Genomic DNA, 14,045 nt, shown 5'->3' with positions numbered 1-14,045 from the left:
ACAAACAGGCAATATCATTCTAAACAGGATATAAAGATATGCATACATGCAACTTTTAAAATGATTGATTGATTGTTGGTGTTTAACACCACTTTCAGCACTTTTGGCTAACATCCTGGCAGCCAGATTTTATTGGTACAGGAAGACTGAGTGCCAGGGGAGAACCACAGCCTTCTGCAGGAAAGCTGGAAATCTTAGTCAATTAAGTTTGGAGTCAAACAGACCTTTGTAAATGACAAACACACTGTGTTTACTTATCAATGCCATTGTCAGTTTTAAAGCCAGCTACACTGATGAGACTTATATAGAAGAAATGCACCTCTGGCATATCAAATCATAAGCCTAATCATGCTAATGGTATCTTTGATGAGTTTTTAAAGTCATTTTTTAATTGCACACTAAATTTTAAGTCTAATGCATTTTATAAATCATACGATGTATAAATATCTTAAATCTATAAATATATACATAATATCACTAAATGCAACATTCACAGTTTCAACAAGTCTTACCTCAGCTGGTGTCTTGTAATTCATATATACACCAAGTGTCTACAAAAAATATCAGAACAAATAATAATGATTAATAATTCAGAAAACTGTGTCTGTATACTTAAATATTGTTCAAAACTCTTTCGTTCTGTATATGGATGAAATATTTGCCACTGGACATTATGCAAACAGCAATCAATCAAAATACTTAAACAAACTGAATATTTATTTGAAAAAGAAAGTAACTATATTTGTATATTTATCTGTTTTTCATTATACCCTTTTTTTCTGGGAAATAATTATTCAAAATTTTTACTAATAATTCTGAAATAACACAGCAAAATGAAATTATCATTTCTGTATCATATTAAATTGTGGTTTTAAAATATTTAGAGGTTTGACCTATCCTGCGGCATATATAGAAATTTTGCTGAAAATTACTAATTCAAAACTTTTTCTAAGCTAAATGTTTGCTGGAAATTGGAAATTTATCAAAATAATTTGATAAACCATGTGCCTACAATCTGGTATTTTTAGTGATACCAGTCATGGTCTATCCTACTATTAATTTATTTTGCATTCATTTTTGTGAGGAATTGCTCATTTCTTTCGAATACTAAAATAACTAAGCAGACTTAAAAAACTTAAAACATCTTCATTTCATGGACTGTTTTAGCATTAAAGCTCTAACAATCTCAGACAGAAATTAAAATGACATCACAGAAGCTATAATACAAAAATAATGGAGAATTTGTTAAAGTTGAACATTAAAGTGACTAAAAACCTCACAAGGTTGATGAGTTAGAAACATTACAAGTGACGTTACTGATATAAATTGAATTAAAAAAAGTGGATATGACTGTTCTAAGTGGGGATTTTAACTAATTTTTCAACAGTAATTTGTCAAGTACTTTAATAGGAGAGCTTTGTCATTGCTGGTTGTTTTTCATATTCCTTCTATGACATTGTAAGCATTTAATAATGTGAAGAAACAATTACAGTTAATTCCTTCACCGAAGAGGAAACATAAGATATGCAATCATGCTGTTAGTTTTCTCATTTAACTTGTTTTACATTTGTCATTTCAGGGCCTTTTATAGCCTATAGCCTACTATGCAGTATGGGTTTTGCTAATTGTTGAAGGCTGTAGTTGACCTATAGTTTCTTATGTGCTACTTCATTTGGTCTCTGGTGGAGAGTTGTCTCATTGGCAATCATACCACATCTTCTTATTATTATAAACACTTTTTGCAACAAACTGTATAAAATACTTATAGATATCAAGGTTACAAAAAAGATGCGCATTTGAAAGAACTTCCAACAAACATTTATAATACCTTACATTTCTCTAAGTCTAAAAATAAGAAATTTTATTCCATATTGATAGAACTTTAGTAGGTTTTTCTGTATGAATGGGGTTTTGAATAAATATGCATATTCACCTGCGGAAAAAGTATATTCACCGCACAAAACGTCACATGCATTTACGTGTATAATTACGATACAATGTTTGACGTTTAGTTGGTTTTGGTAAATAACTGTTATTTTAAACATATTTTTCTCTCTCGGAACATGGAATAAAACAATTACTGTCTTTTGTTTCAGTAAATATGTGGTTTAATTGACTTTTGAAAAACCTAGTGACATTCACTTTTTCAAAAGTCAATAAAACCACACATTTACCACATCAAAAGACAGTAATTGTATAATATTTAATAAATATTACATAATATTCACTAAAATCACTGCACTCTACAAACTTTATTTTTATAGAGCCTTTTGTCTGAAAAACCAGATTTTGAATGGAAAATTAATAGATGGCATACGTGGCATGAAAAAAGATACTATTAATTCAAATATTCATGTTAAATATTTACTCAAGCAAATAATGTGACATCATGGACATTCCTAAAGTTAAACTTGCATTAACTTCTTTGCTAGTAATATTCTACTACATGTACAACAAATATATGAATCACATTAATTTCTTCTTGACTTATTGTCAGTTGCAATAATAAATGCACACGATGTTTTCTGAATTTACAATAAAACATCATTATACTACTTTTAAGTCCAAAATTGCTCTGACATCTCACAGCTTTTTGTGACTTCCTCTGGCAGTAGGACCTTTGAGCACATTTCATATAGCCAAAATTGAAATTGCCAAGCCAGACTAGACTGCATGTTTCTGTTTTGAAATTGTAAAAGATCCATTGTCAAGCAGATAAATTATGCTACAATGGAAAGTCAATGAATAAGAGGTACATATTCTTGAAGAAAGATAAATAAGGAAACAAACAAAGCTATTTCTATCAGCTTGAAAAAAGATCTCTTAAATTACGATTTGGAGACAGAAACTTTCCACCACATCAGAAATTTCCATGTTTTCTATATTGAATGCACTCTGATGTCTCATGGTGGCAGCAAGTCCCAAAAAGGCTATCAGATGTCGAATCAATCTTAGACTATGTCTACTTTTCTATGTAAAAGTTGCCTTTCTTTACTTTTCTTTTGTTTATTATATATATATATATATATATATATATATATATATACAAGTCTAAATTGAAAACAACGTTCAAACCTATGATTGCGTTGCATAAAAATCGCAATTTTTATACGTGTGCCTGCAAAACAAATTTCTTGGTAAAGGGGTCTAAATACAGCACAAATAACATTTTCCAAAAGACCAAACGAGTGAAAAAGTATATTTTAACAAAACGCATTTGACTAGCAGGTCGAACAACTGATGTTCTTAAACCCTGCTGACTGCCATTGGCGATTGCCAAATAAATGGATCACAAGATGTAACAAAATAGATCTTATTACTATAAATTTATTACCAAACAGAAAACAATAAACTTGCGGAAAAGATGGTATACCGCAAACATGAGGTGCAAAAATTTGTACACCATATCCGGATTTCGACAATTAATGTCTCTGCAGTGATGTTAGGAATCGAAACCGTATTTGGAAGGCCATATAATTTACCTCAATTTAGGATAGACTCTTGAATTTTGAAAGAGTCAAAATAGGATGAACGGATCATATAAACCAGAAGGCAAATATAATACAAGCCCAAACGAAAAAATATAAACAAAATTCCCGTACGAAATTATAAGGCGTATTACGCCTGGAAATCTGGCGTAAACCAGGCGTAAGTGGTAGTTACGTGTCCAGATCCAGGCGTAACGGAACAGGAAACGTAAATTTGTAGTCCTTACGGGCGTAGAAAATATGGTAAACCTGGCGTAAATTGAAATAAGCAAGGCGTAAATTTTCCTATGGGCGTAAAACTGTTGTAATGGCGTAAATCATAATACCCATAATGCTTTGTTGATAAAGGATCATGGGATTTTTTTTTTCAAAATTTGGCTCTTTGGTATTATTTTGCAAGAGTTGGACTTATGGCAGCTTTATATATTCAGGGATAATTTGGAAGAATTTGAAATTGGAATTATGGAATCAAATTGATTAATGAAAATTGTGAAATAAAAGGAAAGTAATATACATGGTAAGAGATAATTATGTGAGTAACAAAGTTTTATTTTTTAACAGTAATTTTGAATTCTGAAAACCTTCATCCTTGGATAACATTAAAATCTTTCACATTAAGTTAAATTGCAGTATTATCATTGATATTTTGGTTCAAATGACATTAATTTTCAAAAAAAAACTTAGTTAAAATGCTGGTTTTATTTCAGGAAGAATTAATTGCCATAATTCTAATTTAAACTTAAACTTATTTGAGCCAGTGTCTGTCCAATATGTATTTATTTATATAGCTTCTTCAATTAATGGTTAATATTTCAAGTTTCATGTCAAACAATGAGAAATTTAAGCAATAGTACAGAAGTTTGTATCAAATACACAAAAGTACACAGCTAGGGTAAAACACTGATTTAAAATAAGTGTAGTATTATGTAAGGATATAACGCCTGTTTTTTTTATTGACCAGGCGTACTCATTTGCATATAACGCCTGGTTTTCTGTGGACCAGGCGTACTCATTTAAATATTACGCCTGGTTTCCGCCTCAGTTACGCTTGGTTTCCGCCTGGTTGACGCCTGGTTGACACCTGGACATGCATTCCGTAAACACTACAATGATGCCCTGATAAAGTATGATTTCTACGCCTGGTTTCCGTGTCATTTACGGGCGTCCCATTTCGTACAGGAGTCTAAATTGAAAACACATTCAAACCTATGATTGCGTTGCATAAAAACCTCAATTTTTATACGTGTGCCTGCAAAACAAATTTCTTGGTAGAGGGTTCTAAATACAGCACAAACAACATTTTCCAAAAGACCAAACGAGTGAAAAAGAATATTTTAACAAACGCATTTGACTAGCAGGTCGAACAACTGATGTTCTTAAACCCTGTTGACTGCCATTGGCGATTGCCAAATAAACGGATCACAAGATGTAACAAAATAGATCTTATTATTATAAATTTATTACCAAACAGAAAACAATAAACTTGCGGAAAAGATGGTATACCGCAAACATGAGGTGCAAAAATTTGTACACCATATCCGGATTTCGACAATTAATGTCTCTTCAGTGATGTTAGGAATCGAAACCGTATTTGGAAGGCCATATAATTTACCTCAATTTAGGATAGACTCTTGAATTTTGAAAGAGTCAAAATAGGATGAACGGATCATATAAACCCAAAGGCAAATATAATACAAGCCCAAACGAAAAAATATAAACAAGTCTAAATTGAAAACAACGTTCAAACCTATGATTGCGTTGCATAAAAACCTCAATTTTTATACGTGTGCCTGCAAAACAAATTTCTTGGTAGAGGGGTCTAAATACAGCACAAACAACATTTTCCAAAAGACCAAACGAGTGAAAAAGTATATTTTAACAAAACGCATTTGACTAGCAGGTCGAACAACTGATGTTCTTAAACCCTGCTGACTGCCATTGGCGATTGCCAAATAAACGGATCACAAGATGTAACAAAATAGATCTTATTATTATAAATTTATTACCAAACAGAAAACAATAAACTTGCGGAAAAGATGGTATACCGCAAACATGAGGTGCAAAAATTTGTACACCATTTCCGGATTTCGACAATTAATGTCTCTTCAGTGATGTTAGGAATCGAAACCGTATTTGGAAGGCCATATAATTTACCTCAATTTAGGATAGACTCTTGAATTTTGAAAGAGTCAAAATAGGATGAACGGATCATATAAACCCGAAGGCAACTTTTTATAATACAAGCCCAAACAAAAAATATAAACAAGTCTAAATTGAAAACAACGTTCAAACCTATGATTGCGTTGCATAAAAACCTCAATTTTTATACGTGTGCCTGCAAAACAAATTTCTTGGTAGAGGGGTCTAAATACAGCACAAACAATATTTTCCAAAAGACCAATCGAGTGAAAAAGTATATTTTAACAAAACGCATTTGACTAGCAGGTCGAACAACTGATGTTCTTAAACCCTGCTGACTGCCATTGGCGATTGCCAAATAAACGGATCACAAGATGTAACAAAATAGATCTTATTATTATAAATTTATTACCAAACAGAAAACAATAAACTTGCGGAAAAGATGGTATACCGCAAACATGAGGTGCAAAAATTTGTACACCATATCCGGATTTCGACAATTTTAAAATGTCTCTTCAGTGATGTTAGGAATCGAAACCATATTTGGAAGGCCATATAATTTACCTCATTTTAGGATAGACTCTTGAATTTTGAAAGAGTCAAAATAGGATGAACGGATCATATAAACCTGAAGGCAAATATAATACAAGCCCAAACGAAAAAATATAAACAAGTCTAAATTGAAAACAACGTGCAAACCTATGATTGCGTTGCATAAAAACCGCAATTTTTATACGTGTGCCTGCAAAACAAATTTCTTGGTAGAGGGGTCTAAATACAGCACAAACAACATTTTCCAAAAGACCAAACGAGTGAAAAAGTATATTTTAACAAAACGCATTTGACTAGCAGGTACGATGTTGTACCCTTTTAGACTGGTTATATATATATATATATATATATATATATATATATATACATATATATATATATATATACCTTCTCTTTTGTTTCTTGTATCCTTTTCTTTAAATCATCCATTAATTGTGTAGATAATTCACTCTCTGCTGAATATTTAAAAACTTGCTTCTTATCACCAATGTCTGAACCTTCTTGTCTTTTTATGTCATCATAAGCCTAAAATCAAGTCATTAAGAATCTATTAACAAGATTAATGTACAATAAAAATCTCAGACACCTGAGTGTACGATTTCCCGACAATGATAAAACTTCTCTGAGCAAAGAGGATAGGGAAACATATTCAACAGTGATACAGAAAATTCATAGTATGATAATTGAGCTGTCTATATACTAATCATTGACGACTTCTGAAATATAAAGCTATGTTAACATGCGACATGGGTCACTTCAGAGTTATCTACTAAATGGCAAAATAGAGCACTTTTGCAATATCAAAACAAATATATGTATCAGATAGTAATTACATAGAAAATGGATAAAGAAAAGAAAAAACACATTTTGATGAACATGTATCACAATATAAAACATAATAATAAGAAAAACAGCTTGGGTTCTTATGTGGTGCTGTAACACCACTGTCCCAGGTTAAGGAAGGGTTGAGCGCTCACAAACATGTTGAACCCCACCATATTCTTTATGTGCTTGTCCCAAGTCAGGAGCCTGTATTTCCGTGGTTGTCGTTGGTTCATGTCTGTCATATTTGTTTTTCATAAATTGTTTTGTTATAAATTAGGCTGTTAGTTTTCTCAATTGAATCGTTTCATATTTTTCATGTTGGGGCCTTTTTTATCCGACTATACGGTATGGGTTTTTCTCATACTTGAAGGCCGTACGGTTGCCTATAATTGCTTACATCCACTTCATTTGAACTTTGGTGGATAGTTGTCTCATTGGCAATCATAATAAGAATTTAAATGTTTGATTACTTTTTACTGAACTATTTCCCTAAAAAAATTCAGTTACTAATAACAGGGATACTCGGACTCACCCTGTAAACAGAGTAAATTGTTGAAATGGCAGATGTGCAATTTAACTTATTTACAAAATGTAAGTTTAATATAAAAAAAAAATCAAATTCTGAAAAACTGCACCAATTCAGTTTCCCCCTGTGATCATGTTAAATGTTATAATATTTTACAAATAAATAATACTAAACTTATCTCTAAAGCATATTACTGCAGGCATATCACCAGGGTTATTCAAATGACCATGAAGATATTCCAATTCTGTAACACTTTTATCTCTGTATTGATCTAACCATGGATATTGTTGTACAGCATTATCAAAGTTTTCTTGTAAAGCTTTGTCTTCAGCACCAAACCAACCATACCTCTGTAAAATATATATACATTTGAAAAATTATAGATTATCCTTCATAAGGGTTTGCAACTGAATAGGGACTATTCAAAATAAAGACAACTAATAGACCAATTTAAAGAAAACTCAGGCCACTTTTAAAGACAACTTGGTCCAGATAGAAACACTGGTCAGACCCATTTAAAGATGCATCTTGTTGTTTTAAAAACAAATCAGGCCACTCTAAAAGAAAACTCTTAGACAACTCCTGTAGAAAGTTCTGTGTGAGATTGTGACATGTTCTACAGCCAATGTATTAAATAATCAATAGATTTTTGGTTTATCGTCGGGAGTCAAAAGCTCACAATTTTGTTGCCCTCTTCTGTCCCTCCAGTTAATAATTCAAATCTTCAAATTTTTTCAATATTTCAACACCAAAAAATTTATGTGTCTTCATTTTTTATTACCATTGATGTCAATCTTATATCGATTTTGTGTCACTGATGAAGGTAATTTTTACCTGTATATCGAAGAACTTGTGTAAATTAATGCCTTTTACCTCAGGCCAACTGCAGTTAGGTAATAAATAATCTGTGTATTTGAAAACACTTGATAGAAATTTTGAGTTACTTCGCTTTTTTTACCATGTTTTGTGTAACTCTCCATAAAATAATGTAAATTGGTAAAAAATATACTGGTAACTGAAATACAAATTAAACAAAGAAGTATATAAGGGATGGTAATCATAAATGTAAAATACTAGAGGATGAGAAACATTTTTTACTCTATTGTGATTATAATAAAACACTAAGAAATGCCTTTTTTGAACACATATGTACTGAAAATAATAACTTTAATAATTTAAATGAAGAAGAAAAAATTCATTATTTACTAAATCCATCAACGCCTTTACAAACAAATAAGTTAGGATCCTTCTTGAAAAAGTCATTAGAACTGAGGGCAGGGGACTCTTAACAACTTGTTTGTTTTTATAAATTTTGATGCTGTTTTTATTGTGTTTGTTTGATATGTATGTATATATGTTTATTGTGTTAATACATGTTGGTCACAAACTGTAAAGTTTATAAGACAATAAAATATTTGATTTGATTTGATTTGATTTGGTAATTTAATGATTTTAAATTTCTTAGGATAAATAAGAAATAATATTATGAAAATAATTTGAGAGATCCATACTTCTTGTCAATGCTTAAATTAAAATTGATAAGATATTTATTTAACTCGTAGGATACCCATCAATCATGCGAGACCCTCATGGGTAGTCAAGGTCATTAAACAACCCCTAGTAGTATGATACCCTTGAGAGTGATCATGCTAAATCTGGCAATAACAAAATTGTCTAGAATATAAAAAAAAAGAAAAGAAGGAGATCAATATGAAACATTAATCATTATTAGAAACTGGACCTAAGGATCACACTGAGAGAGACCAAAAAAAGAATAATTAGTAGAGGAAAAAAAATCATATACAAATATCTTAATACAGACAAATATTTCACATGATAACAAAACAGTGAAATTTACCAAGTGCACATAAATTATATCGTTGTTTACTTATTTATAAACAAATGTTGAAAAACTTTTTTTTTTCTTCAGTATGGAATATGCAGCTTTATCATCAAAATGATCATTGAAAACGTCAATAAAAATGTCAATAAAAAATCTCCAATTATGAGACCCAAACTCTAGGTGAAAAATTTCAAATATCTCCAGTTGCAACTTGACAACTCAGTCGATGATGGGAGTTTTTAACGACCTTGACTGGGTATACAGCCCTTGCACGGTCAGTCAACTCAGTCATGATGATGGAAGTGTTTAACAATCATGACTGGATTTACATCCCTCGCACGGTCAGCTCCGTGCCCGAGGGCGTTTGGTGAGCTTTAAATATTTTCTGCAGTTGGTGGTCAGGAACAGGTTGAAGGCTCCATTTTGGTAAGCGGCCATCTTGGTTTTGGTGAGTTGTTTTTGGTTTGTTTACTATTTTGATGTTTCTTTTGAGTCTGTACTTCACAACGGCTGCTTTCAGGGCCAGGCTGGTCAGCTTGGCAGCCCGCTAACCACAATGATGGAGTACTGGTCGATGAGTCTCGGACATAGTAATAAAGATGACAGACAGCATTATCAGGACCAAAGTCGTGAGACAGTGAAATGGCGGTCCATTATCTAACACCTACGATACAGCCCTCGGACGTCAGTCAGTATAACACTCCCCCATCCATAATGGGTTTTGGAGTGTATGCTGACGCGGGAATTCGCCCTACGTGGATTATAGCCTATCGTAGTCTGTACAGCGTTGGATTGGTTTCTGTCATCGAAAGTAGTATGTCGTTGATCCATCACATCACATCTCAACTCAGTCACATGTATGCAGATTGGCAAAAAATATATTGAAAGGAGCAAATAATCAGTCTAGATCTTTAATGAAATGTGCAAATTTCGAGAGTTACAAGGAATTCATGTGCAAGACTTTTCATAATATAGGAATAATGTATTTCATCATATTTTACGGCTATCATATTTTACAAAAACAACATATATTTGGTTTGATTTAATTTTTCAAATTTGCCACATCAGGGGAGATAACTCAGATAAAGTAACTTTAACAATAGAATATGTTATGAATTTACCAACTATTTGAATACGTAGCAAGAAAATGAGTCCAGTGACCCCATTGTTTTTTTTCTGAAATCATATCATAAGAGCTATCTTCTCATATTTTATATTTAAATTCTAATTTCTATGGTTTAGCTTTCTTTTTATCACACAAAATTGCTTTTTCCATACATAATCTGATAATTTTGCAAAACCTGTCAGTCAGGGGTACTACTTGTACAAGTAATCTTTATTTACTTGAAGAAGTAAATAAAATATACTTATATAAGTTAATTATGATGTTTGAATAATCTCCCCTTAATTTTCTCAAAAATTTACTTGTATAAGTAATTTTTTTTTTTTCCCACAAAAATTCTCAAGTTTTGAGATGTAAAAACATGCCTTTAAAAATTTTTCTCATGTTAGTTCATAATTTTTGATTATAGTTCAATGTTTCATCTCATTAATTCAACAAAGAAACTGATTGAGCAAAGATCTTAAGTATTTGCGCAAGGCCTTCAAAAATTGCCCCTTGGGGGCTTTTAAATGAGCAGTGTTCTGAAGATAACAGACAAATGAGATTTTCATTGTCCATGAAATTACACATAAATGATTAGTAAAGACATCTGCAAAGGACAGACAATTAAAAATTCTATTAGAGCAAAGAAAGTCCTAAGAATTCAAGAAAAGAAGATAGGATGACTTTTTTACTTGTATAAGTAAATCAAAGCATCGTTGATGTTGTGATCCAGCCATATTCATAGCTAGTCTGATATTCTTTCTGACCATAATTTTTTCAATATTTTTTTCTCTTTTCATTTCCAATCTTTCTGTTAAATTTCTATGTTATTGACCAAAGGTAAGGAATTTCGCAATATTGATGCAAATATTGATATAAATATTGATATTTCAATTTTAGACTCTGTCAGTTTTTTTTTTTATAAATATTTGCAATCTCATGGTATTGGCAAGAATGGAAAGGGAAATCGTCAAACAAGTAATATATCTTTTTATATGCCATTAATAATAACTGGCTTAATAATTTCCAGAAATATGCATTAAAAATCCATATTCTCAACAACAAAAATTAAAAAAAATAATAACTATTTTTTTATCTAAATTGGTGTTCATTCTTCATTAAAAAAAAAAATTTCCTGTATTCAAATTAAATGAACAAATACCTAATGCTGAGATATTTCCAATTACTGTTAAATAGCAATATAATGGGATATAAATGTAGAACAAACAAATAAATTTTATGGCAGAAAATGCTCAGGTAAGAGTTATGCAATTTTGTTTATTGTTTCAACCAAATTTCTGATAATTGTAACTAATTAATAAGAACTAATTGATTATTGACTTATGTGACAGATGATAATGACACTGTTTTTACAAGTGAAATAAAATTTGCTTGCATTTTGTATACATATTTTTTTCATTTTTTATCTTTTCATTGAAAATAACCCACATCTGATTAATCATTCAGCTAGCTAGCAAAATTAACAGAATATTTTAATGTTGTGTGGATCAAAATAAATAATACATTTGTAGGTATACTATTGAGGTCAAGAATGTGTGTATTCAGTTAGGTGTGTCTATTTAATTATGTAACAGGTCACGAGATATTAACTTTGGTGATTTAAGACTGGAGTTGTTTCCAATTGACACTTACACCTTTGAGTGTAATTATTTGAAAATCATGACAGTTGATAATCATAATGACTCTTACTTGCCTATGGAAAGAATTGGAGTAATGCCATTTCAAAAAAGTGTGGGAATCAACTTAGATATATTAATACACATGTTGACCCAAATTTCATTGAACAATCACTTACACAAGTATAAGATACTAATCTAATACTTTCAAAATTCTTATCAACTGATTCAATTGATGTACAAATACTTTTCAAATTAATTCATAAATAGTAAATCATTATAAATTTTGATTTACAAAGGAACGATATGCAAGTGCATATCTAAACTAAAAGGGTTATTCGACCAATCTTTTCTTAATTTGAGGGCAAATAACATGTCAAAAGTTGGCAGTTTATGATTAAAATGGTGTAGAAAGTTTTTGCAAGTCATAAAAACACATAATTAGTTTCATGATATGTCTTCAACTTAGTATTCTGCACCATCTCCAAAACCAGAGTGATCGCATAGATCCAGCATGGCTGAATCAAAAAATCTGAATGTCTAAGGGACATAACTAAGCCCATTTTTTTTTTACCTGTACAAGTAAATAAAATACACTTGTATAAGTATCCTACAAATTTCCTTATATAAGTATATTAATATTTACTTCTTAAAGTAAATAAAAATTACTTGTACAAGTAGTACCCCTGACTGCCTGTAGTGTGAAAAAAAAAAGCCCTGTGACTCATACTCTTTATTATATTTTTGAAGAAAGCATTATATAAATTACGTTTTGGCAAATAAATTAATAAAAAAAATTCTATGGATTTTAATTTAGATCCACCCCATCTAGGTAAACAACATATTATAGCTATTATGTTGATGTTGCAGCTGGAGATACATTATTTATAGGCTAATTTTGTATAAACCTTGGTGTAAATCATACATTCTCGTTTCTCGTTTTTTATATAGATTAGACGGTTGGTTTTCCCGTTTGAATGGTTTTACACTAGTAATTTTTGGGGCCCTTTATAGCTTGCTGTTCAGTGTGAGCCAAAGCTCTGTGTTGAAGACCGTACTTTGAGACCTATAATGGTTTACTTTTATAAATGTTGACTTGGATGGAGAGTTGTCTCATTGGCACTCATACCACATCTTCTTATACCTATGTCATATAGAACTGTAACTATGTAGAAACTCGAACTGTTTAACTATTTGAAGTAATAGAACATTCAACAAAAAGATCTTTTACCTGTCCATAAAAACCAACAAATATGTCTGATCTGTCTAGTTCTCTTAGGCATATGTTTATGACTTGAGCACTACTAGATGCTTCTGATGTTATTCCCCATCTCATGTCAACTGCAACAAACTGAATACCATGTAAGCTACAAAGGTGGTGTATTTTTGGGAAGTAACGCCTTGTCAGTTCTCCCCTTTCGTCCTCCATACCACCGAATGGGGACGAAAAGAAAATTCGACATGTTCTCTTGTCTTGAAGAGCTCTTGTTTGCAATGTCATATTTACAGCTCTTTAAAAAAGATCAAAATCAAGTTCATATTTTTGCAGACGCGTCTATCGAAACCAAAAAAACAAAAGTATAATTACAGGATGACAATATTCCGATTTGAGCTTTAAGTTGAAGGGGCGAAACTGTTAATAAGCGATTGAATATAATCATAATTAAGTCAGAATGTTTTAATGATAATATTAAAAGTTTATTCAAAACATTTCACAGTATCTTTGGAGATCACATTGCATTTTAGATCCAAATAATTTATGAATTCTTATCGAAATTGTTTATACTTAATTTGCTCGCCACGACATTACTCGCTTTTAGCGATAAATCTGAAAACCATTTTTTTCAAATTAAAATAATAGGCACCGAACGTACAGTTAAGTAATAGTAAAAGCTCAATGATAAGTTAATATTGATATTAAAAGACCTCC

At 31.2% G+C, this 14,045-nt stretch overlaps 1 protein-coding gene across 1 annotated transcript in view; it reads right to left on the bottom strand.

Annotated features, from left to right (window-relative positions):
* Positions 1-13,668, bottom strand: part of LOC127701192 (TPR repeat-containing protein DDB_G0287407-like) — a 56,778-nt gene extending 43,110 nt beyond the window's left edge. The window contains exons 1-5 of the mRNA XM_052205028.1: positions 13,347-13,668; positions 7,705-7,880; position 7,537; positions 6,567-6,704; positions 513-551 (exon numbers count right to left, since the gene is read on the bottom strand). Of these exons, the coding sequence (XP_052060988.1) occupies positions 513-551; positions 6,567-6,704; position 7,537; positions 7,705-7,880; positions 13,347-13,616 (624 nt within the window). The 5' untranslated portion in view covers positions 13,617-13,668. The remainder of the gene's footprint in view (positions 1-512; positions 552-6,566; positions 6,705-7,536; positions 7,538-7,704; positions 7,881-13,346) is intronic.
* Between the last annotated feature and the right edge of the window lie 377 nt (positions 13,669-14,045).

Source organism: Mytilus californianus, unplaced genomic scaffold, assembly GCF_021869535.1.
Source record: "Mytilus californianus isolate M0D057914Y unplaced genomic scaffold, xbMytCali1.0.p SCAF_5, whole genome shotgun sequence".
Lineage (NCBI taxonomy): Eukaryota > Metazoa > Mollusca > Bivalvia > Mytilida > Mytilidae > Mytilus > Mytilus californianus.
This window is presented reverse-complemented; position numbering and strand designations above follow the sequence as displayed.